General features: G+C 45.0%; 1 protein-coding gene across 2 annotated transcripts in view; it reads right to left on the reverse strand.

The window, feature by feature from the left end:
- The window catches only part of LOC147716745 (dehydrogenase/reductase SDR family member 4-like), a 249,864-nt gene that overhangs the window by 156,773 nt on the left and 65,823 nt on the right, over positions 1–27,268 (reverse strand). For both annotated transcript variants that reach the window (XM_086923679.1, XM_086923678.1), the window contains exon 6: positions 12,984–13,035. In XM_086923679.1, the coding sequence (XP_086779805.1) occupies positions 12,984–13,035 (52 nt within the window). The remainder of the gene's footprint in view (positions 1–12,983; positions 13,036–27,268) is intronic.

Here is a 27,268-nt window from a genome sequence, read left to right on the forward strand (position 1 = left end):
AACCAAGCAGAAACAGGCCATATGGCGGAGATGAATGCTAGAGTTTTCTTCTTACCACGAAACAGTGCTTTAAAAGGGAAAAATAAGTGCAGGTACTCATCAATTTAAGCAGTGAATGGAGGAGGGGCTATTGTGGGCGGGGCTAGAGGTGGAGCTTGGAGGCAGGCATTTAATGGAAGACACATTTTCTTTGTGCCAATTGTGCTTGATACTACAGAAATGTTTCTGCTATCTGTAGAGTATTTGTTTTTTCCTCCCATCTGCAAAAGGTTACGTTTATTATTGTGGGAATGTCATACCAATGCAGATTGTCTCCAAGCCTAGGGACATATGAAACATAAAAGTAATTTGCCCAGAATCACAGGATGTTGAGCTGAAGCTGGGACTCAAACCTATTTCCATAGTTCCTTATTAGGCAGCTCTGACCCAACATTACATCCTCTCAATGTTCCTATCTGGGAAAGATGCCTCACAGTCTATGCAAACATAACCCCCCAATAAGGCCTGAGAGACACTGGAGCAAAGGTGCTAACCACAGGCACAAAGCAAGGTCACTTCACTAACTCTTCCCCTTTCCCAGCAAACTACAGCTTCAGGGCGCTAGCCTGGACAAGCATGGAAGAAAAGTAGAAAGACCCTTAGGCACCGTCCCATCGTCCAATGTCTGCCTTCCCAATCTGATGCTGGGTAGTGTGCGAAATATCCCCCCCTCCTCGCAGACTTGTGTTGAGAGGTGCATTCATCTTGGGTGTCACGCTGTAAATAGATTTTTGGGATGGGGATAGGCTCAGAGTCCCACACCTACAGTGTGATTGACTGGGCAGCGTCTGATTGGACCGTTAACTCTTATTCACAAAGGGCTGCAGGGCAACCACAACCCTAAACAGCGTTTAAGTGATGCAAATGAGCCACTGCGGGATTTCTCAGCAGCGGCTCCATTCAGAAGTATACACTGCCCCTCTCTCCATTCTGCCTTCTCTTTTTGGGCAGCAGCTGAGCAGAGCACTTTCTGCACAGCAGCACAGCCCCCAATGCCAGCAAGCCTGCACTTCCTGACTTTCCCCTAAGAGTACCGGAACTGTCTTTGGCGAAGGAAAAGTTCCGGTACTCAAAGGGAGAAAAATAAAAAGTGGCGGTACTCCGTACCGGTGAGTACTGGCCCATTTAAAGCACTGCCAGGAAGTCAGATTCATCTGCATCTTTGTCCTCTTCTGTTTCATGTGCCTCATGTGTGGGTAGTGGTGCCCTTTCTCCAGCACTGTGTAGCAGTGACACATCAGGGGTCGGAGTTGGAATGTCTGCCGCACTGTGTGGAACTGATACTTCAGGGTGCGGAGATGTGGATGTAGTGGCAGCAGCAACATGCATCAACGCCAGGCCTTGTGGCAGCAATGCCATGAGGATGGTCTTGAGGTCATTGAGGAACCCAGCTACCACTCGCTGGTGTGCAGCCGCGGCAGCCGCTCTTTCCGCATACGCCCGCTCCATGGTCTCCATTAACCTCCGCATGTTTCCCAACTCCTGTGTGACATCGCTAGAGCCACTCTGACTGGACAGTTGTTCGATTCTCTGAGTCAGGTCTCGAAGCGATGTCAGCCATGGTCCGTTGGAGAGCATGGAGCGGACTGTGGGTGACCGTTAGGAACTGTGAGTGGTCCCTGATGGGACTTAGACACCTACGTCTGGCATCTAGTTTGTGTACCATGCGGTCAAAGCCCACCAGCACCTGTTCAACCAGCTGGTCCTGGTACCCCAACACACGCTGTTGGAAGGCCATGTGTTCCTTGTAGGGGCCCTGGGAGGCAGCCGTGGTGGTGGATGCTGCCTGCTGTGTGGTCTGTGCAGGGGGCGGGTCTCCTCATTGCAGCTGGACTGCCCTGCTCCAGGAGGTGGGCTGCGGAGGCTATCAATGAACTCTTGGAGGGCGTCGGAGTCGAAGCTGTGGTGGTCTTCTTCGTCATCAGAGAAGAGAGGGTCGGGCTGCTCTGTAGGAGGTGTTGATTCTCCCTCTGCAATGTGATTTGGAGATGCAGTTTTACAATGTGTTCACATGTATGTTGTCGCATTGTACATGTTTACTTGCAGACTGCATGACTGTGTACATCGTGGCTGTTTGGGAGGAGCTGCCTATTTGATAGGGGACAGTGGATATTTGGACAACAGACGTGTGTGTATGTTTGTACCTGTAGATTATCAACTCACATTTCCCTGCAATGCCAAATGTGATTGGCCAGTGTCTACACCCAGTCGGCACCGGTCGTGTCCTGTGTTCTGTTGAGTACGTGTTGCGGTTTGTGCCACATCGTGTGTGTGTGCTGCATTTTGGGGGAGTCGCCCCTGCAGCTCTGATTTTGCTACCCCTTCTCCCTTCAAAGGGGTGTGCCTTTGAATTCTGTGCTTATACACTGCTGAGATGTTACAGGCTTGGGTACATTGGTCTCTTGGTGGGGATTGGGGGTGTGGGGCATGGTTTGTCTGCAGATATGCTCTACTTATTTGTGCATGTGTGCCATTGTGCCCATCTCCCCCCGTCCCCCAGTCCCTCGTCATTACTCACCCTGTTGCTGTTGTGTCCGGTCATGTTGAGCAGTGTCCGGTCCCTCAACTCCTGCCACCGTCTCCCCACTGATGACTGTGGACACCATTTCCTCCATCTTGTCCAGCTTCTCCTTTGGCGCCGGACTCCCACCTCCAGTCTGTCTTACTGCATTCCACTTGTTGGCGAGTTTCAGTTTGGTTTTGCACTTGATATCATTCTAGCGCCTCTTGACCTCTTCCATTGTTCTCTTCAGCACTCCCACTGCATTCACCTTGTCCGCGATGGACTGTCATAGTCCATTTTTGGTTGCCAATGACACAGTGGAAGTGAAGAACAGTTGTTGATGGTGTAACCACCTCCGTTATCAGGATCCTGTTTTCCTGCGGACTGAATCGCTTCTTCCTACTCTTCTTCTCCTTGGCCTTCCCTGACCCTGAGGTCCCAGGCAGGTCCTCTGGGGGGATTGTGGGGTTCTGGTTCTCCTCCGTACTTGCTCCAGCGACATCCATTGTGCTTCGCTGTTATTTGGCATTTGTTTGTCTGTTTTTTTCTGCCTTTTTGGTGATTTTCCCGCCAGATGCGGGTGAATTGCAGGCCTGTTGCTGGTTATTGCTGATTTTTGTATCGCAATTGGCCTCATCGCAGCTTTTTTTGCATTCGAGTTTCGCATTTTTGAGGTGTGGCGTTGATTTTAACACTGACATTTGACGCGTTATCTGCTGACTATCGCATGGTACCGCCGTGTTGTGAATACTTGGTTAACACAGCGTCGTTTTTCCGTGTTAGACTGCGATGTTGGAAGTTGCATTGTTACTTTTGCGCTGGTTATCACACATTCTTGAGAATAAGGCCCTCAGTTTTGTGGCATGAATAGGAAATGGAGGCAGGTAAAGCAAAAAGGGTTTATGCACTTGGATCCCCATCACATCCACAAAGTACTACTCAATTAAGCCTGGCTGCTACATCCCCAAGGTCCAAACCTGAACACTCACTAATGCAGTTATCTCAGAATGTATCTGAAAATGTAGTGCATCCTCTTTTACCTTGCTATAGCACCCACACCTTTGTTATGAGTGTCTTGTCTATGGCTCTGTTGGCTCTGACATGTACCTCATAACAGGGGCAAGGAGCCAAGCCGTTTGGCTAGGTTTGTGCTATAGAACTAACGCATACATGCATACATACATACATACAGGTGTCCTAGAATAGGAAAAAGGAAAAAATGTTAGAGCACTGCACAAATGTATTGAACATTTTTGTTAGTGACCAAGATCCCTATATGGGTGGGCTTGAAGCCACATTTATACAACTTCCACAACAATAACTTGGTGTCCATGTGGGCTTACAACAAGGGTTAAGAATGGAGTTAGAATACCCAGAATACAATGTGAATGGAGATAAGGAAGATCATCTCCACTGTCTGGTGCTGGACAAATGGTGGATTCACCGAAGTGGGAGGAGCATGTTCAAATTAATCACTTTGCGTACCAGTTGGGCCCAACTTAAATATGGTAAAAATATCAGGGGGTGTGTACTCCACTTGGCACTGGTTGCAAGCTACTGTGGGGCTCTTAATGATCACCTGATCATTGTGAGTGATTTTCCCTAGCCCCAAAGTTTCAATTAGATTCCTGTGGCCACCACTAGTTTATGGCACTGTATCATTATGATCACACTCCAATCCAGTGGCATTTGTTTAATTATTTATATTTTTCAGTTTGCAAGCAACAATTTGCATGACATTGCTACAAACAATGGCTTACGGAAAGTTATTGGTGGTATATAACAGTGTTGATATGATGGAATACGTGAATCAGAGTGGTGACTTTAACCAAACATATTGTGTTGAGATGTAGAGAAAACAAACAGCAAAAGGGAGAAAACAACAGCAAGACAGTTTTACATTGTATAATGCCATGGTGTACCTGTTTCAACTTTAGAAGCGTTCAAGTGTCATTTGTTCTTTTCTTCTAAACTCATGAAATGGCAATTTGACAGTAGTTTTGAACTAACAGTGGGACAGGCTCAGTCTCAGAGGGCAGAAATGTCCAATGATGGGGGCCATAAGATGGAGGGATTGGAATCTGGATGCTGCAGGGGATGCTTTGATAGTGACAAGCAAGTTCTGTTTGATGGAATGTAAATTTGTGGAGGGTGTGGAACAGTTTAATTTGCTGGCAAGATGGTCCAGGGAGGTACTCCTCTCCATATACCACAGTTGTCAGTAACGTTCTAGTGGAGAATCTCCCAGCTTCGTGGTGAAAGGGAATGGAGGATGTTTACTTGGATAGGTTGGATACTGTTCTGATGCGGTGTCAAAGTTGAGTACCTTGTCTAGTGAAGAGCAGGAATATTGAGGGACGTCTACTAGCCAACTACTTTTCAATGCATCCACACACCTGTTTTTCTCACCGTTGCATCATTCTGTTGTAAACCAATTTGTGAGTCCAAGGAAGTCTATGTTCCTTGGCCTTCTTCATCATTCTCCTGAACTCCTTTTGTAGTCTGCTCAGAAGCCGAAGGGCCTTTTGGAATTACGGTTTGCTAGGAAAAACATATTCTCCTTCCCAGTGACTGGTAACCAAAACACATCTCAAGTTTTTATTTGGTCTGATAGCAGCTGAGCACTATAGCATCATGCTCTCCTACTAGCACACTTACTGCCATTTGTGGTCCCGCTCTTATGGCCACATCACTAACCTCGTGCTAGTCACAGTAGTCCTCAGGGGTTTGGATGATATAGATGGGTTTGTGGCAAGGGCCTAACCCGCTGATGTATGTCTTTGTGGTCAAATACAAGGTCAGCCTGTTCATGTTTTTGCTGATAATAGTGATTTTGTTCCATCAAAGCAGAGCTGGTCTTCAAAGACATTCTGTTCATCCAGCGGGTTTCAGGGAGAGTCGGAGCACCACTCCTGGGTGGAAGTTCTCCATGAAAAGATTACTGTTTCTGCCTTTGAAGATTCTGGTGATGATCTGGTAGCATGCTGGCTCACCAGAGGCCTCACATGACAATTTTTGTAATCTGGGGCCCTGTGGCTCATAACTAGGCTCTGCCACTGTCCCTTTGGATTGGAATCCCTACAGTGAGGAAAGGAGAAGGGTCAAGGCACTAATTTCTGCCTGGTTCATGCCTGGTTCGGCCAAATGTCATGCTCTCCAAAAAGACATAGGAACAGTTTGTACTCTGGTTTTTCCATGCAGTGTCCTTTTCCAAGCAATCTTTGACAGTATTACAATTGTGTTACAACTGCAAATGCCACACATAAAAAATACCTGTATCAAATTGTACCTGGTCTTAGTCACCTTTAGTTATTCCTGTAAGAGGTGCAGTGTCCCATGATCTCATTATCTTACTTGGTATCTATATACCTTCATCCCCAAAACTACTTAGGGTCTTTGTTCACCTTTTGTTAAGTGAGGCCTATAAAGTGGTTTGTCAACGATTGGTTGTGTGGGTAGGTGTGAGGTGTTCCCTTCCTATGTGCCTATTGTAATTACTGCAAATGATGAAACAGAATGGATATATCAGTGGATGAAACCTTAGACTTGTACCAACATGCATGCAAGGTATGGGTGAGACATACCCTGGAAAGATGGAACATGGTCCCACCAATGCTGTCTCTCAACCACCTGGGCTGGTGGCCTGTAGAACGCTGGCTCTCTATATAAAGTACATACATGATGTGCACTGGGCTGAGAGTTCAGGTATCCTTTATTAGTGTACAGGGGCTTGCTTTAACAATCTCAAGGTACTCTATTTGCGGTAGTGTGGTCGAGCAGCCTTAAGCTTATCAGAGGGGAGTGTTAGGTTTTGGTGCACACACAGAGTCAACAAATGAGATACACACTCAATAAGGAATCTGACACCAATTTAGAAAAATAACATTCATTCTTATATAATTTTAGACACTAAGAACTTCATAATCAGGTTAGTATTTTAGAAGTTATCACTTTTTACAGTAGAAACAGTAGAACATGGCAGCTGCTTGATTTAAGGCAGGGGTACTCAAAGTACGGTCCGCGGGCCAGTAGCGGCCCGGCAAGCCTTCAGTGGCGGCCCGCGGAGCTTGAAACATCGCACCTGTGTTTTTTGTTTTTTTTTTACTTCAGCAAACACCTCTGGGAGCAGCAGTGCGAAATCCGAGAAACTGCTCTCTGGGGGCCTGGCGATTCCAGACACAGTCAAGAGTGGAGCTGCAGGGGCGCTAAGAGGTGAACAAAGCCTCATTAACAAACAAATGGTCGTTTAAAGACCTGTGAAGTACTGGGGTGCCCGGGATACTGTGTCAGCCCAGGAGGGCAGCAGGGAGTAAGAGCCTGGGTGAGGGAGGTGGGAGGGCAGCAGGGAGTGAGAGCCCGGGTGAGGGAGGTGGGAGGGCAGCAGGGAGTGAGAGCCCGGGTGAGGGAGGTGGGAGGGCAGCAGGGAGTGAGAGCCCGGGGGAGGGAGGTGTAATGTAAATGTAATGTAAATTTATACTTGTATAGCGCACTACTCACCCGCAAGGGTCTCAAGGCGCTTGTACGAATACCGCTGTGGAACCCGTCCTGGCTTTTCCCTGTGAGGCGTCCACTCCTGGGCACCCCCAGGGTGAAGGCCAGGCATCCTTAGTGTTGTGGGGGCCGTTGTGGAGATTAAGCAAGCTATTGCCCAGAGTTGCAGAGTGGGACTCCATGATTGGAATAGGCACCGAGGTGAGAATTATCAGGTCCGTGGAAGTTTGAGCCCAAGACCCACCGAGGCGGGGAATTGAACCCTGGTCCCGGGCCAGACCTCTGCATCGGGGTCTGCCGCTCTAACCATTGATCACAAGGGGGAGGTCAGCAGGGAGTAAGAGCCTGGAAGAGGGAGGTGGGAGGGCAGAGCAGGGAGTGAGAGCCCGGGTGTGGGAGGTGGGAGGGCAGAGCAGGGAGTGAGAGCCCGGGTGTGGGAGGTGGGAGGGCAGCAGTGAGTGAGAGCCCGGTGAGGTGGGAGGGCAGAGCAGGGAGTGAGAGCCCTGTGAGGTGGGAGGGTAGAGCATAGAGTGAGCGCCCGGGTGTGGGAGGTGGGAGGGCAGCAGTGAGTAAGAGCCGGGTGAGGTGGGAGGGCAGCAGGGAGTGAGAACTGGGTGAGGTGACAGAGGGCAGCAGGGAGTGAGAGCCGGGTGAGGTGAGACAGATAGAGATAGAGACAGATAAAGACATATAGAGACAGAGACAGATAGAGGCAGAGACAGATAGAGACAGGGGCAGACGGAGCTGGATAGGGTCAGAGACGGGGACAGACAGACAGATAGAGGCAGAGACAGATAGAGGCAGAGACAGATAGCGATAGAGACAGACAGCGATAGAGACAGACAGCGATAGAGACAGATAGAGGCAGAGACAGACAGTGAGAGAGACAGACAGCGATAGAGACAGACAGCGATAGACAGACAGCGATAGAGACAGACAGCGAGAGAGACAGACAGCAAGAGAGACAGACAGCGAGAGAGACAGACAGTGAGAGATGGACAGCGAGAGAGACGGACAGAGAGAGAGAGAGACAGAGGGAGAGAGGGAGAAAGACATAGGGAGGGATGGAGACAGACAGAGCGAGACAGACATAGGGAGAGAAGGAGAAAGACAGAGGGAGACAGACAGAGGGAGGGAGACAGACAGAGGGAGGGAGACAGACAGAGGGAGACAGACAGAGGGAGGGAGACAGACAGAGGGAGAGAGGGAGACAGACAGAGAGAGAGAGAGAAACAGACAGAGGGAAACAGAAAGACAGAGGGAGACAGACAGTGGGAGGGAGACAGACAGAGGGAGGGAGACAGAAAGACAGAGGGAGACAGAAAGACAGAGGGAGACAGACAGACGGAGGGAGGGAGACAGACAGAGGGAGGGAGGGAGTCAGACAGAGGGAGGGAGACAGAGGGAGGGAGGCAGAGGGAGGGAGGGAGACAGAAGGAGGGACACAAACAGAGGGAGACAGAGGGAGAGAGGGAGACAGACAGAGGGAGACAGACAGAGGGAGGGAGAGGGAGAGAGGGAGACAGACAGAGGGAGACAGACAGACAGAGGGAGGGAGACAGAAAGAGGGAGGGAAACAGAAAGAGGGAGGGAGACAGACAGAGGGAGGGAGACAGACAGAGGGTGGGAGACAGGCAGAGGGAGGGGGACAGATAGACAGAGGGAGGGAGACAGACAGAGGGAGGGAGACAGACAGACAGAGGGAGGGAGGGAGACAGACAGACAGAGGGAGGGAGACAGACAGACAGATGGAGGGAGACAGACAGACAGATGGAGGGAGACAGACAGACGGAGGGAGACAGACAGAGGGAGGGAGACAGACAGACAGAGGGAGGGAGACAGACAGACAGAGGGAGCGAGACAGACAGACAGAGGGAGGGAGGGAGACAGACAGAGGGAGGGAGACAGACAGAGGGAGGGAGACAGACAGGCAGACAGAGGGAGGGAGACAGACAGAGGGAGGGAGACAGACAGGCAGACTGAGGGAGGGAGACAGACAGACAGACAGAGGGAGAGAGACAGACAGACAGAGGGAGACAGACAGATGGAGACAGACAGAGGGAGACAGACAGAGGAAGGGAGGGAGACAGACAGAGGGAGGAAGGGAGACAGAGGAAAGGAGGAAGGGAGGGAGGTAGACAGAGGGAGGGAGGGAGACAGAGGGAGGGATGGAGACAGACAGAGGGAGGGAGGGAGACAGAAAGAGGGCAGACGGAGGGAGGGAGACAGAGGGAGATGGACAGTGGGACACAGATAGGGGGAGACAGATGGAGGGAGACGGAGAGAGGGACGGAAAGAGAGGGAGGGAGACATAGAAATAGAGGTGAGACAGAGAGAGACAGAGGGAGAGAGACAGAGGGAGACAGAGAGAGGGAAGAAGGCAGCGAGAGAGAGAGATAGAAGGAGGGAGACAGAGAGAGGGAGGGAGAGAGAGGGAGAGTGAGAGAGAAAGAAAGAGAGATGTGTGTGTGTATGCTGGTCTGTTGGCTCAGTGGATGAACGCGTCCGCTGCAGGGCCCTGTGTTCAACTTCATGTTCACAGTTTTTTTCTTTCCAGCCCCTTCCCCCTCCCCCACTGACCCCGCCTCCACCGGTGCGGCCCTCGGCCACAAACCACACTGTAAATTCGGCCCCCGAGAGAAAGTTTGTGAGTACCCATGATTTAAGGCAACATGTACATGTTATCCAATGGGAGAAACATTCACTGCATAAAGTCACTTGCAAACTACTTACAGGATTGGTCTTCTGGGCTTGAGGTAAGTAGGGGCAAAGGTCCAAGAACGCACCAAGAGTTCAAGTTTACCTGCCCTGGGGTGTCCCTGTGCACAGGTGCTTTCAGCGGTGGTACCATTGAATACTACAAGTTGTAGTCAATGGGAAACGTACCTGTAAGAAAAAGGGCAAGGTGGGACTGAAGGATCAGTCGGGCAGGACCCAAAGGGGATCCACTTATGGGGTCTCAGGACCACAAATACAGGGTTGGTTTCAATGGACTCGGGCTGGGGGACTCGGGTGCATAGGTGTTCTGTCTGGTGGGTCGACGAGTTTTAGGCTACCACGAGTCTCGCTACACCTGCAGAAGAGGGAGAAGAAACACAGCAAGATGACTTCTGGTGTGGAGTTGGCCTCTGATGAAGTCCATTGACATATAGGTCAGTTTTGGCTGTGGTGGTGTTCGGACTGAACATAAACAAGCATTGGTGCTTGCCACAGGCTACAGTATCTTAGGTATTGGTGTTGAGTGGCTCCTGAGGGGTACTGGTATCTCCAAGTTTGGTTTGGAGATGGATCTGACCTCTTGGAGTCCAGTGACCTTTTCCTGGGAGGCTGCTGCATTGGTAGACCCGGTGGTCAGCAAATCGGTGTACCGGACATTGTGGTTGGTGCCTGCAGGCTGCAGGGAAGTGGTTCCTCTACTTCAAGGGAGATACTGTCTGGATGACAAAGTGCTGGTAGCTCTCCGAGGCTTTTGGAGGATGCATCGCTACAGGACAAGTCATGTCTTTGCGATTATTGGGACAGGAGCAGGCAGGTGGGGTTTGACACCAAAGTCCACAGCTAGTCCTCAGTTCACAAGTTCTTTGGATCTTCTTTGTCCGTCTTCTTTTGGAATCAGTCAAATCTGAGTTCCTGGTGTCAGGGGGGCACCTAAATACTGAATTTAGGGGCACTAAGGGGATTGAAGGGTGGTAGCCAATGGGCTACTCACTCTTGGAGTGACTACACCCCCTATATGACCACTTCCTGTAGGGAGTGGGAATATCCCTGTCCCAGACTTTCTCTTTCAACCAAAGCCAAGATGGTGGAATCCTTCTTCCGTGGAGCACATCAAGCAGCTTACCGTAGGGGTGTGACTAGCCTGGTGGTGTATCACGCCTACTTGCATAGCTAATTTCCCGCCTGTCCTGGAGCCAGATGTGCCTCAGGGCAGGGGGTTTGCATTCTCAGGTGTGGGGGAAGCCAGGGTCACATATCAAAAGTGGTAGGGGCTTTGAAGCGTCTGGCCTTGATATGCTAAATCACTAGCCATCCTGCTGGATGAGGTGTAAACACCTCTTGCCAGAGCACTTATTGTTTCTGACCTCTGAGAGTTCTGGCTCTCACTTGCAAAGGGTCAGACACTTGGTGACAGGCTGGTAGATACCATTCAGCCAGCACTCTTAAGAGTCTGGTAGGTTTTCAGGGGACAGCTCTAAGGAGCCCTCTGGGTACATGTCATAATAAATCCACTACTGCATCAGTATGGATTTATTAAGACAAGGTATTTAATACCAAACACCATAGCTTTCAGTAAAGCCGGGGAGCTTGTAGTGACCAGTACCCAGTACATATACTTAAGATGGCTTCCCCGTTCACTTGCACTATCTAGTAATTGAACTAGACAGCACAGGGGCATATCTGCTCATGCAGAGAGGTCCTCACATGTAATATAATGCACCGTACCTTAGGGCTAAAGGTCCTGCTGTTGGGGTGACTTACATATATTGCATGCAGTGTCTGTGGACAAAGCACAAAGTGTGTGTGACATGTCAGGTTTTCACACCTGTTTGCACATTTTCATGCAGCCTGCAATCACAGTCTGCATGTGTTTGAGCATGAGTTTGGTTTTGGATCCCTTAGAGTGGCACAATACATACTGCAGCCTTTAGGGACATTCTTTAGTATCTATACCCTGGGTACCAGGGGTAACATTTACTAGGGAGTTACAGAGGAGCTAAAGATCTTGTCAATTGGGGTACAATTGAAGAGTTACCTTCTTTTAGGGAAGGAACACTGGCAATGGGAGCCTGATTAACAGGAACCCAGTGCACTTCAGTCAAAATTGTATCAAATACCAGGCAAAAAGTGGGGGTGACCATGTCAAAAAGGGACACTTTCTTACATGGACTACCTTGCTTTGCCCAATTACTCCTTTACCAGATTCTGGTGGATCTGTCTTCTATCTCGCTTCTCTTACTCTCTGTCCGAAGTTGCAAAGATGGTTTGGGACCCAGAACAACTCAGGACAACTGCCTGCCAATAGCCCAACCCAGCCTTATGTTGGTCCCTCCAAGCCAACGGTCCGGTTCCCATTTTTCTCGAAGGCACCTCCAAAGCTGGGTCTCTTTGAGGGAATCATGACTCTCGGGTCAGCCCTGCATAGCAGCTTGACAACTCTTTCTGACACACATTGAGGTTTATTGATACACCACGGCACGCAGGCCCAGGGTAATCAGGCACATGCAGCCAGAGAGAGTCCCACCCATCTTAATTAGAGAGGCAATGAACCTTCCCCCCCTTCCTCTAGGCATGCTAAGAAGGACACCTTTCTCCTGCAGCCATGCCAAACATGACACTTGTTCTTACAAGACATATCTCCTCCAGGAAAGAACTGATCCATACAACAGTAAATCCAAAGACATTTTGTTTTACATTCTCTCACTTGATAATGAAGTGATTCTGAAATCACTAACTGCCCAAAGAGCTGTGACCATTCTATCCAGATTGCACACAGGTCATGATGAGTATGAACAATACAGTTTACTATGTGTGATACGCCGGGGAGGGATAAGAGGGGGGTTATTTTGTTTTGTATTTTTAAAAGTGCGGCGCAAGCATCTCCTGCATGCTTCATAGATAATTGGCCAATATTGCTACTTTTGCTTTCAGTATTCTTGCTGACAGTCTCAACCATTTTACTGTGGAATGATACATGGCCACTGTTGTTCATGGTTCTGCCCAATGTACTTGGGTGCAACCAGGTAATTGGGATGCAAAATGAGTACCTGCTTGCCTGTAATATTCTGATCATGATGGACTGTTTTTATATTGGAACTAATAAAATTACAGTTAAAAAAAAAATGATGAGATTGAACAATGGGACATTAAGCTGGTTGCGAGCATCTGACTTTGACAGGCGAGAGAGCCATCATCACCTTCGCTTTAACAAGGTTAATGAAAAGTAACTTACCAATTGAGGATTGTAGCCAACTATGGATGACATAAATATGACGGACCCTCCCCTGCAATAAGAAAAATCCAACAGGTTTCATTAAGGAGTGTGAAAGATCAAGAACAAAGATTCTAAAATCAAACATTTCATTTTGGCATTGTCCTACCTCATTCTCACACTGTGCCCTTCCTCACTCTGAAACGGGGGACATCTTATCTCTGAGTAAGCACTCACTACTACTGGTGATCTTCTGCCCACTCTCCTGTCTCTGAGGAAGTGTAGAACTGTTGAACCAATGTCAGCATGGAAGTTTTGTGCTCTCCCTACAAGCAATTTCCCCATTCCTGGAGCATAGTGGACACTGCTGTGTGCTTTGAGAATTACAAAAAACGATATCCCCCATCCCACCATTCACACACTCTCTATCAACCCAATTGGGCAATGTTAGAAGGGATTTGTAAAGACAATGCACCCGATACAAATGTTTTATGAAAATCTACACATACTGCTCTATTCATGCCGGCAGGTATTCACAAAAGGATCCCTAAAAGGTTTACATACATGTACAACACAAGTGTGCACAATTTAACAGTAGTTAACGCCGAGCAGCAGGGTGGTGTCGGCAAAGAGTTTATGGACACCCACAAGCTCAGGAGTTTGTCATAATCACAAACTCCTTGCCTGTTCTTTCCACCATGGAAATGGCCGGAGATGTATTCCAGCAATAGACTGGAGTAAATCCCTTTCCAATAAGGAAAGAGGATATAACCATCTTTTCCCTCCCAAACTCTGTAAGGTGATGGTGAAGATGTCACTCCATAAGGAAAAATGTATTCCCTCTGGAGGAACAATGGAAAAGAAATGTGCAGTTATACAGCAGGGCTGCCTTTTCCCAAAGCTCAGTTGCACTGCATGTACAATGCCACATTTGAAAAAAGACAGCGGGGAAAAAATATCACATACTGGCATTCCTAGTAAAAAGCCTTAAAACCTGCGACTGTCATGGCTTTCCAGGAGTATCTCTGGCCATGTCTGTGAATTCCAAAACAAGGAAAACCTGAAAAAATGTATAAGAGCACTACTACGAGAATAGATGCATTTATTGTGTGAATCTTGTCCCAATTTGTTAATTTCCATTTCTTAATAACATATTGGAAGTAACCTTTTGCAAGTCGCCTGAACTGTAGTACTATCACTAGGAACATTTACAGCCGACATTTTGAAATCTGATCAGAATAGTTCCAGCATACATTTCCATTTGTTAACTATATTGCTTGGCTGCTAATTTGGATTCAATTTTGCTGAATATGAGACCTTATTTGTACAGCTTTGATTGAGAGATATGAAAGAAAGCTGTCAAACACAGTCTGTTTAACACAATCTTGCTATCTCCTAAGACACTCCTATCTGTTCTCCATCTCCCCATACCAAGTAAGAAGTCAACAAGACAACCGCCAACCTCAAACCCCATCCCCCGGGGGTGGTTCGGGCAGATGTTGCACTTCAGGACTGGAAGAATTTATGGTTTCATTGGACTTGAGAGCTGTGAGGGGCAAGAGGTCCGCTAGTGGTATGCAGTGAGAGTCGCACTTCTCTCCTCCTCCCGACCACAGATGCTAAATGGCTGGATAGCGTCCTCTGTATGGCACTGAAACTGGATTCCTGGGGCTTAGTAGCAGAGACAATCGAGGCCGGCGAGCAGGCTGGCAGATTACTAAGAAAGCACCCCAAGGGAATCATCGGACAGGCATTTCTCCGTGCCCGGGGGAAATTGATGAGCATTCTCGCATTGGTATTAAAGAGCTGGCTCAGGATGCCTCCGCGTGCGGTTAAGGGAAATGAGCCGAAGGACGGAAAAGGGCTGACGAAGGACGCTGAAGCCCAGAAAGAGCCCCTACCCAGAGAGAAGAATAAATTAGGCACTAAAACTTCGACAGGAGTCGGAGCAGGTATTCAGAAGGGCGCTCCGTGGATGGGGAAAAAACCTGTCGGTAAAAAAGCTGGTACCGATGCTACACCTACCCCAGGGGGGCCGAGGGAGAATAATCCCGGTCATGGCACAGCAGTAAAGGCTAAGACTAAGGAGAGTAGCCTGCGACAGCCTACGGTAGCTGAAAGCTTCGCTAGCATACCTGCGGGAAGCGGAGATGCCGGCGCAACAACGGATGGAAGCGCCGGCAGCCTGAACGTCCTCGTGGACGCTGGGGTAGCGGTTGCTACGCAACAAGCGTAGGCGAGAGAGGCGCTGCCAGAGCTGGAGGCGTAGAGAGTGCAGAAGCGAATGAGAGCCCAGGGGAGCAGCGAGGAAGCTAGACCTGAACATTCTGGCACGAAAGACATTGAAACAAGAAGGCAAGTGCAAGTAAAAGTGGTAGAGGAGGCAGAGGTAATCGGGACCCAAGCGCTGGGAAAAATGAAAAGTTTGAGAAGGTTGGGAAAAATGTAATCGAGGATTCATGTCATGGCAAGACAGTATTGGAGGGGGGAATGCGAGAACCACTGAGAACTGAGGTATCCGCCAGATGGGGGAATGGCCCGGGCACGACAGAGTGGACAGAGATAAGACACTAAGCGAAGCTGGAGTTGGCAGTGGTGCTACCTCACCCGACAGATTCTTCTCAGTTAACGAGGACTCTCAGTTTCAGTCTCAGTCACTGGCTTCTGATGAGGGAAGCTCAGATGAGTATACGGACAAGGGAAGTAGCTCCCCGGACCAGAAATGCACACAAAAAAAAACGCCTATCGAGAAGAAAGCCCTCCACAACAGGTAGCACCACGGATCCGACAACAAAATTGGCTTGGGATTACTCTAGTGTAAGCAAGCAACAGAAATGCACTATAATTGAGTATTGGGCACATACAACAAAATAAAATTGATAGCGAAATGTATTAAAATTAATAGCGAAATTTATTAAAACCTCCCAACTTTGACTGTATTTGATTTATTGTGACACCTTTTTTGGAGGTGTGTTCTATTTGGTTTTTAATTCTGTCTTAGATTGTAACCCAGTTGGGAGGTTTTAATAAATTTCGCAATTAATTTTAACTATAGAACCAAGGACTTGATTTACCTGATTAAATGTCCATGTAACAAAGCATACATTGGAGAGACATCTAGGGAAATTAAAACTCGAATAACGGAACATAAATCTGCAATCAGGACCAAGAAAAAGACCGCCCCCTTGGTAGAACATTGGTTGACTCACAACCACAATGTGGATGACTTGAAATGGTGTGGGGTGGAAGTCATGAGTCACAGTATGAGAGGTGGCGACAGTAATACTAAAAGAAAAAAAAGGGAACAATTTTATATGTCCTTATTCAACACCTTTAGAACTGGATTAAACAACAGAGAAGAATGGGAAAGACTTATTCTATAAAGCCCCATAGAGCTCCATTAATGACTTAGTATAGATAGTCAGCTGTTATACTTTTCGATAGCAGAGATCCTTAGCATAGTAAGGAAAGAGATATAGATTCAACTGAGCCGATCATAAACAGCGAATCCCTTTGCTCATTGAACATTGCAAACTATGTATCCGGTTTAGTACATTTGATGTGTAAAATATTTGTTTCCATTCTAAATCATTCACCCAATACCTTGCTGATAAATATGTTTCTAGTGACTAGTAATCATTGAACTATCTTTTTCATGTTTTGTTTAGATTAGCCCAATAGACAGAGACATGTAATAAGTTTGTTGTGCTTAGTTCATATTTTTAAATGTTTAAGATGTCCACCATGATTCATGGATCAAGAGATGTGAAATGTATATGTCTATGTTTATATACTGCTGTCAACAAATCTATGACAATTACCACATCTAGTACATCACTAAGATGAATGAAAGCTAACTGTTAAATAGGATGTTAACCACCTGATATAGAATTAGAGATGTGAAATGTCTGTTTGTACAAATATCTATGATCAAATAGATTGCATTAGCAAGCTGCATGAAAGCCCACATAGTTTGGTCAAATATTTTCAAGCATAAGCTGTGACTATAAACTAGGATATTATTTGTGCAGATCAGTACACATCACGTAATTGGCAGAATAGATATCATGATCACAAGGGGTGAGCAAACATCGATCTAAATCTGTGAAATGAAATTATTTTGTTTTTCGTATCTAGCCTATTCGAATAATCACACTGAGATATTTTTAATGAAAAAAATATTTTTTGAATATATGGAAATAGGTAACAATGAGGATTTAACATCAGATCGATCTATTGCACAGTAAACGGATTGCGTTATCTTCTATTATTATTAATATTCATAAGTATCCCAAACAAAGATGGCCGGGACTACCAGCATAATACCTGCCAGGATACACGAGCCTGACTAACTAAAATTGAGCACACATCCCAACCAAAGATGGCCGCACTGGGTTCGAGTAACATAAGTTCAAAACCATATGGATTGAAGCGGGTGAACATATATTATGCTGCCCTCGAAGCCACATAGCGTCAAGGTTGCCCCATGGATAGGCTTCATATATTTTATTCTATGATTAACGCCGTTTTTCGACGGTGTCTAACAATCACTTTCGGGTCGATTCTTTCGGTAATCCACAAACCGATACCCGAAAACGACTGTAGAATAGTCCTAGATGTACCCATGTTTAGTAATATCTAAATTATGCTCAAACCCAATGAATTATCGTTTCGTTGATGAAAAAACGATCAAAAAATTCCGCTTTGCCTTCCGGGTCAACACAGGTAGAATCAGTATAAAAACGCCGACCGAGATAGTTAGGTCACCCTTTGAATGAACATGAAGGCGAATGCACGGAGGAACAGGGAGGCCGTCTGAAACATTACAGGTATGCGAATGCCGATTTCACTCAGTTAAAGATGAAATCAGGGAGGGAACTCTGACCCTTTCTGGGAGAGACCCCATCTTTTGGTTAAGCTTGGGAATCCAGTCCATTTGAGTAACAGACCCCAACCTTTGATTATGCAAACCTTGAACAATGCCTGGACAAAAGTGTCATATTGGGAGTGGGAAGGCTATAGATATCTATAGACAGCCTTCCTAGTCAAGCCATATTAGTCCTAAAGGGCTGCTATATGTATAACTATAGGATACATCAAATGAGAGTCTATATAACACCGACCAGTGCACCAGAATATATCACGCTCCATGGTGCAACTCTAGAGACTGAGATATGGTCAAGATCCGAAATGTGCATTTTTTCTCATTATAAAAAATAGAGTATAAATAGGATAATAAAGAGACTAACTGTAAAAAAGAATATATATCTGACTGAATATAAACACAAACTATTTTACCTATAGATATCGCTATTTCTGACGACAAGACTATCAAGTCCTTGTGCACAATTGAAAGAGTACATCGTCACACCTAACTAATCCCTGGTGGGTGAGTACCTTTTGGTGGGACTATGAGTATCCCCCCCTTCTTTTGAGTTAGTTATAGAACACAAGTATTGAGGGAAGAAATGTGTTCTTTTATTTACACAGGAGAACAAGAAATCCCGATTTTAGAAATCTCTTCTACCAATAATGGTGGTTCCTCTGTGCAAAGAGAAGGCTCTGTGGCTTAAACTATAAGGTAAAGGTCCATTTAGAAAACCAGAGTCCCTAACGTACACAGAATATATATCTGACAATATAGGAAACACAGGATTCTGTCATTGTAATATATCTCTTTATACTTCCTGTAGCTTTTAAATGTGTGACAACCATCAGAACAAAGTCCACGACAAGACAACGACTTGAAGCAATTGATAAGCTTTATTTTTAGTCAAAACACAGGTAACTGAACACACTCACTAATAACCACACAGTGAAAAGGTGTAGAAATGTGGGGAAAAATAAAAGTTGCACAGGTGACACATGTTCTCTGCGAATGGGGACAGGTAGCTTAAAGGGGACATGAGTAGACCTAAAGAAAGTGAGCAAGCTTTGTAGTAAAAAAGAAAGATATATAATGGCACTAAATCTCTGTTATTTAATTTATAGATACGTCAAATATTTTTAATGTCCTGATGAAGGTGTAAAGACTGAATAGCACCGAAACGCCGCGTCAACTTCTTTGGAAACTTTGACTGTATTTGATTTAATGTGACACCTTTTTTGGAGGTGTTTTCTATTTGGTTTTTAATTCTGTCTTAGATTGTAACCCAGTTGGGAGGTTTTAATAAATTTCGCTAATAATTTTATTTCGTTGTATGTGCCCATTACTCAATTATAGTGCATTTCTGTTGCTTGCTTACACTAGATTGTTGTTCAGATCACCTCTATAACCGTGCAGAGACCCCCTAGGTATAGCTTTTCCCAGCAATCACAGTCTGCTACGCCAAACAGGGACTTTCCTTCTACAAGTTCAACTCCCCCTCCCTGACATCTGTCATAAGGGGATCCTCCGTTTTTTTGAGGCTTAATTGTACAGCTTGTTAGCTGGGAGGTATATAACCTTATTCATCTATCTTTGGCATTGTCCTATAAAGTGCGCCTAATTGATAATGGACGCCTTTAAAACATATGGTTTCTCGGAAGAGGAATTTAATAATATTGTTAATGGCACATCAAAAAATGTCACAACCGTTACCAGCATCAATAATGATGAAGGTAAATGGCGTGAACTCTGGAACAACAAAAAGAAATTCGTCCGTACAGAACTACATGCAGATTTTCTTATTGACTATCTTAAGAAAGGCATAATACCCAATGGCTTGCAAGTCAAGAACGAACCAGGAGTTTTTATACGCCACGCTAAATTTATAGAGAACTGGACCCTGATTGCAAATAGGTGCAGCAGGGATTGGATGTTGCTAATAATAGAAGCTGCCAATGCCATCCTGATAGTAGAAAGGAAAGAAATAGAAGAACTAGAAGCCAAATTAGACAACTCCGCGTATGAAGATGCAAAGAAAAAGCTAGAAGAAAACCAAAGGGATGTGTCAGGGTATAGAGACTTCTTATTTGGTAAAAAGACCACCAAATTTACTAAGGATGTTGCCAATTATAACACTAAAGTAGTTTACTCCTACACACAAAAAGATTTCTTTGACCGCCCTAGAGAGAACTTCCCTAACAGAAACCAATGGCAACAACCCCGTAGAATATACCCGAAAAAAAGAGTGACCTTTAGCGATTCCTCTTACACAAGTACAGACTCTGAGAATGAGACTAGAATGGAGAAGAATAAAATAGGAGAAGCCAGTTCAACTCCAACACATGAGTCCCTATCTTTTTTAGGACAACGGGGTCGAGGAAACTACCAAAACCAACCGAGAGGAAATGGGAGAGGGAAATTTTACCCTCAACCTCAACAGCAGAGGAGATATTACACACGGAGTCAACCCAAGTGGGATTGAACCAAAAAGCAGCTATTATCAACCTCTCAGACATTACCCTAACCACAGCAGAAAAGGCAGTTCTAGAAAAAGGGTTAGGTTTTGCCATTAGCACAAAACTAGATAAATACAACTTAGAGAGAGATATACAGGGATTCTTTAGAAAAATTAGACTCCAGGATTTCTTCAAAGATAAACCCCCAAGAGAGGGCCCCAGGAACAAATCCGGCTTAAAACCTAAGTCAGAATGGACCCCCAATGTAGGCATGATACAAAAACAAGTAGATCTATTTGAAAGAGTAGTAGAGAGCAATATTTCTGACCTATTAGCCCACCCAACAAAAGGACCTAATAATCTGAGAGGGAAGAAAGAACAGCTCTGAAAGATTTGGAAAACAACCAGAATTTGACTATCAAACGGGGTGATAAGGGAGGGAGCATAGTACTTATGCAAACTGAGGATTACAACAAGAGAATGATGCTCCTTTTAAATAATTCTGAACACTACTGTAGATCCAACAGACAAGAGTGGAATGCCCTGATCCTGAGGGTCAATACCCTTCTAAATTTTGCTAAGGAGGATGAGATCATTTGTCTAGAGGAATACTAATTCCTAAAGAATGAAGCTCCAATTATCCCTGCCCTGTATGGGCTTCCTAAAGTACACAAAAATATAGCCGATCCCCCTATGCGACCCATTGTGTCCAGCATTAACTCCGTCACTGAACCACTAAGCAAGTATATAGATACATTTCTCCAACCCCTTGTAAGCCAGAAGGCATACATAAAAGATACCACTTGCATGATCGACAAAATTGAGGGCTTACCATGTGACGTCTCAACCCAATGGTTGGTTACCCTAGACATAGAGTCCCTCTATACAAACATCCCTCAGGATGACACCATCAAGATGCTAGAGGGCCTCCTTAAAATAGGAGAAGAAGATCTTAATGAGCATGCAACTTTTATTATAGACTGCGCAGAAATCATCTTAAAAAACAATATTTTTTTATTTAAAAACGATTTTTTTAAACAGATCAAGGGGACCAGTATGGGCGCAACTTGCGCCCCAAGTCTGGCATGTTTATATGTGGCAGCCTTTGAGGAAAAACATGTATATAATGACACAGCACCATTCTGTGAAAATATAACATGTTGGTCGAGGTACATCGACAACATTTTTTTCATTTGGACTGGGACTGTAGAGACACTGACAGATTTTATTTCATGGTTAAATTTAGGTGACAAGAATCTGAAATTTACCTCAAATTACAATAAAGAAACCATTGAGTTCCTGGATATTAAGATCAGAGTAGAAAATGCAGTCTTGGGTGTTGACCTTTATACGAAACCAACTGATAGAAATACCCTTTTACATTATAGGAGTAATCATCCTAAAAGTCAAAAGGACAACATACCATTCGGGCAATTTCTTAGAATAAGACGAAATTGTAGTAACATTCAAGATTTTAAGAAACATGCTAATGCTCTGTCAGAAAAACTGAGGAACCGAGGATACCCTAAAGGTCTAATTAGGAAGGCATACAAACGCGCCAGGTATTATAACAGAGATGCATTGTTTGAAAAAGATAAACAGAAGACTGACAGAACTAAGGACAAATTAATTTTTGTCACTAATTTCAGTGAAGCCAGTAACAAAATAAAAAATATTATTAATCGAAATTGGTCCCTCCTGAACGATAGACAGGGAGTAAACATTCCAAAACCAATGTTCAGCTTCCGCAGAAACAGAACTATAAAAAACTGCTTAGTACACACCTTTAAGGAGAATAAGATTGAAACACAAGGAACCACCCAAAAAACCCTGCTTCCAACAGGCAATTTCGCTTGCAATATGTGTTCTAATTGTGCTTCGCAAATAAAAGGCAACACGATCTCCTACAATGGCGTAGACCACAAAATAAAACGTTTCCTAAACTGTAGAACCAAGGACTTGATTTACCTGATTAAATGTCCATGTAACAAAGCATACATTGGAGAGACATCTAGGGAAATTAAAACTCGAATAACGGAACATAAATCTGCAATCAGGACCAAGAAAAAGACCGCCCCCTTGGTAGAACATTGGTTGACTCACAACCACAATGTAGATGACTTGAAATGGTGTGGGGTGGAAGTCATGAGTCACAGTATGAGAGGTGGAGACAGTAATACTAAAAGAAAAAAAAGGGAACAATTTTATATGTCCTTATTCAACACCTTTAGAACTGGATTAAACAACAGAGAAGAATGGGAAAGACTTATTCTATAAAGCCCCATAGAGCTCCATTAATGACTCAGTATAGATAGTCAGCTGTTATACTTTTCGATAGCAGAGATCCTTAGCATAGTAAGGAAAGAGATATAGATTCAACTGAGCCGATCATAAACAGCGAATCCCTTTGCTCATTGAACATTGCAAACTATGTATCCGGTTTAGTACATTTGATGTGTAAAATATTTGTTTCCATTCTAAATCATTCACCCAATACCTTGCTGATAAATCTGTTTCTAGTGACTAGTAATCATTGAACTATCTTTTTCATGTTTTGTTTAGATTAGCCCAATAGAGAGAGACATGTATTAAATTTGTTGTGCTTAGTCCATATTTTTAAATGTTTAAGATGTCCACCATGATTCATGGATCAAGAGATGTGAAATGTATATGTCTATGTTTATATACTGCTGTCAACAAATCTATGACAATTACCACATCTAGTACATCACTAAGATGAATGAAAGCTAACTGTTAAATAGGATGTTAACCACCTGATATAGAATTAGAGATGTGAAATGTCTGTTTGTACAAATATCTATGATCAAATAGATTGCATTAGCAAGCTTCATGAAAGCCCACATAGGTTGGTCAAATAATTTCAAGCATAAGCTGTGACTATAAACTAGGATATTATTTGTGCAGATCAGTACACATCACGTAATTGGCAGAATAGATATCATGATCACAAGGGGTGAGCAAACATCGATCTAAATCTGTGAAATGAAATTATTTTGTTTTTCGTATCTAGCCTATTCGAATAATCACACTGAGATATTTTTAATGAAAAAAATATTTTTTGAATATATGGAAATAGGTAACAATGAGGATTTAACATCAGACTGATCTATTGCACAGTAAACGGATTGCGTTATCAAGTATCCCAAACAAAGATGGCCGGGACTACCAGCATAATACCTGCCAGGATACACGAGCCCGACTAACTAAAATTGAGCACACATCCCAACCACAGATGGCCGCACTGGGTTCGAGTAACATAAGTTCAAAACCATATGGATTGAAGCGGGTGAACATATATTATGCTGCCCTCAAAGCCACATAGCGTCAAGGTTGCCCCATGGATAGGCTTCATATATTTTATTCTATGAGTAACGCCGTTTTTCGACGGTGTCTAACAATCACTTCCGGGTCGATTCTTTCGGTAATCCACAAACCGATACCCGAAAACGACTGTAGAATAGTCCTAGATGTAACCATGTTTAGTAATATCTAAATTATGCTCAAACCCAATGAATTATCGTTTCGATGATGAAAATCTAAAAATTCCGCTTTGCCTTCCGGGTCAACACAGGTAGAATCAGTATAAAAACGCTGACCGAGATAGTTAGGTCACCCTTTGAATGAACATGAAGGCGAATGCACAGAGGAACAGGGAGGCCGTCTGAAACATTACAGGTATGCGAATGCCGATTTCACTCAGTTAGAGATGGAATCAGGGAGGGAACTCTGACCCTTTCTGGGAGAGACCCCATCTTTTGGTTAAGCTTGGGAATCCAGTCCATTTGAGTAACAGACCCCAACCTTTGATTATGCAAACCTTGAACACTGCCTGGACAAAAGTGTCATATTGGGAGTGGGAAGGCTATAGATATCTATAGACAGCCTTCCTAGTCAAGCCATATTAGTCCTAAAGGGCTGCTATATGTATAACTATAGGATACATCAAATGAGAGTCTATATAACACCGACCAGTGCACCAGAATATAGCACGCTCCATGGTGCAACTCTAAAGACTGAGATATGGTCAAGATCCGAAATGTGCATTTTTTCTCATTATAAAAAATAGAGTATAAATAGGATAATAAAGGGACTAACTGTAAAAAAGAATATATATCTGACTGAATATAAACACAAACTATTTTACCTATAGATATCGCTATTTCTGACGACAAGACTATCAAGTCCTTGTGCACAATTGAAAGAGTACATCGTCACACCTAACCAATCCCTGGTGGGTGAGTACCTTTTGGTGGGACTATGAGTATGACGAGGTGGCAGAGAGGGTCGCCCACATGGAGGAAAGAACTGGGAAATTGGAGGACGACCTAAGTAGCCTGAAGACCTATAAGCAAGAACATCAAAAAGTGGCAGAAGACGTAAACTGGAAGCTGGAGGGCTACGAAAACAGGCAGCGCCAGAATAACATTAGACTTTTGGAGGTGGCAGAGGGACTGGAAGGAGAGGACCCCAGAATCTTTGTGGTAAATCTCCTAAAGGGGGCCTTCCCAGAGCTGATATCTTGGCAGTGGGAGACGGAGATACAGAGGGCGCATTGTTTCCCTTTCACTATTAAGAAAGGTCAGGCTGGAGTACATGAGGGAAAGCCCAGAGCAATTCTGATTTACGTGGTAATTTTTTACTTAGACAGCTTATTCTGGACAAAGCCAAACCGGAGGCTAAGCGGGCATTTAATAACGTCACGTTTTTTGCCAGGCCCGATTTCTGCCATGCCACAGTGGAGCGTAGGTGGAGACTTAGGCAGTTGATTCCCTCTATTCAGGCTTTGGGTTCAGAGGCCTACCTCTTGTATCCTGCAAAACTGAAAATTGTCACCAAGGGTCAGTTCAAAATGTTCTTTTCTGAGGTTAAGGCAAAGGAATATATGGTGGAGGTTTTGGGGCATAGAGAGAAGTGAAGGTTAGAGGGTTTTATGCAGAAGTGCATGAGGTTCATACAACTATGACAGGGTTCTGGTAATTGCAGGGAGGTTACTCTCTTTGATTCTCTGGGGGGGTAGGATAGGGGGGAGGGAGGGGAGGCAACAGCTGCATTCCAAGCGTCCATTCATAGGTCATGAGTGACCTATTTGCATGTAGGGGGGGAGGGGGAGGGCTAGAGAGGGGGGGATCAGGGGAAGGGGGGGTGGGAGAAACGGGGCACACACAGCACACACATAGGCACACTAGGAAGAATCAGCGAGCAAACATTTGTTACTTTATAAAGATTGCTAGAGAATGGGTGCAACTTTTCGATGTTTTTTAATGGCTTGCCGAATTATGACAGTTAACGTTTGTGGTTTAAATGATCTGCAGAAGAGGTTACGGGTGTCGGCACTGTTGAAATCAATGAATCCTGATCTGGTTTGCCTACAGGAAACTCATGTTGAGGGAGGGAAGGGGTACTTGTTGGAACAGCTAGGATTTGTTGTTTTAGCTCATACAAAACAAGGGTCAAAGACCCGAGGAGTAGCAGTATTAGGGAGAGGAAGGGAGTGTACAGTGCATAGGAAGGAAGACGATCAATGGGGGAGGTGGGTTATAATTGAAGTAGGATTCAAGGGAGATAGATTTACTTTGGTTTCTGTGTATGGCTCTACAGGAGATGATCCGGATATATTCGAATTTCTGGACTAAGAACTAGCAAGGTGGCCTGAGCCGGTGATATGTTGCAGGGATTTTAACATTAACAGTCTTTCTGGGGTGGAGATTCAGAATAGGCACGGTTATTCTGGGAGGAAAAGGAGAACGCACAGAGCCGTGTCTGACATGGCTCTGCATAATGCACTGACAGACCTTTGGGCCAACCTCCATCCTCAGGTGGATGGCACTACATTTTTTTCAGCTCCCCATAGAGTCACGGTAAGATTGGATTATTTTTTGATATCTAACTCATTACTCTCAAGATCACACATTAGGAAACTACCTCGTTTGATTTCGGACCATAACCCATTAATTTTGTCAATTAATTTAGGAGGTGCAACTGTTAAACCATACTGCTGGACGTTTGAGAGAGCCCTTCTAAAGGATGTGGGATATTGTAGGTATATGGACAACTAGATTAGGGAATTTTGGAATATAAACAAGGGGAGCACGGCATCAGGCAATGCCTGGGATGCGTTTAAAGCAGGAATTCGTGGGGAGACACTTAGTTATACAGCATATAGGCAGAAAGCAGAGAGGTAAGAGTGGAGGATCAAGTTAACACCCTTTTGGAGGCAGAGGAAGAACTGGGCCGGTTATTCCGTCTTGAGAGGCCTTTGGAACAGCAGTTGTTGGAAATTGTGGCATTAAAGGCTGAAGTAATTGAAAATATAGCCAGTAAAACTGCGGCAAATTATCTGGCAAGGAAGGAGCAGGCGTTTGAGCTGAGCAAGAGGGTTGGGCATATTTTGGCTGTTAGAACGAGACAGAAGGCCGCCGCTGGCGATATTAAGAGTATTGTAGATGGGCAAGGCGACCTGATTTCTGATCCTGAGGGAGTTAGAGAGGTTTTTAGGAAGTTTTACTCTGAGCTGTATGATATAGAAGGGGGAGGGGAGAGCAACAAGATTAGGGAGTATTTAGAGCAATTTAATCTTGTAGAGTTAGAGGCGGAGGAGATAGAGAGATTAGTATCTACAATCAGCTCTAGCGGATCTCCCATCAGCAAAAGCTGCAGGACCAGATCAGATCCCTGTTGAATTTTATAAGACATCCTTAGGGTGGAAATGCTAGACACGCTCATTCAAGCACAGCGGGGGCTTTCGATTCCAGATTCTTGGGGGGGGCAGAAGTTATAGTTATTTTGAAGAAAGGTATACCCCCTACAGCCCCTGGGTCCTATAGGCCTATTACGCTAATGAACTCAGATGCAAAATTATATTCTAAAATGTTAGCAACGAGATTGGCCTCGATTATTGAGAATATGGTCTCTACAGTGCAACACAGATTTATTCCAGGGAAGGGCACCACAGAGCATGTTAG

The sequence above is a fragment of the Lissotriton vulgaris genome, chromosome 5 (genome assembly GCF_964263255.1).
Source record: "Lissotriton vulgaris chromosome 5, aLisVul1.2, whole genome shotgun sequence".
In the NCBI taxonomy this organism is placed as follows: domain Eukaryota; kingdom Metazoa; phylum Chordata; class Amphibia; order Caudata; family Salamandridae; genus Lissotriton; species Lissotriton vulgaris.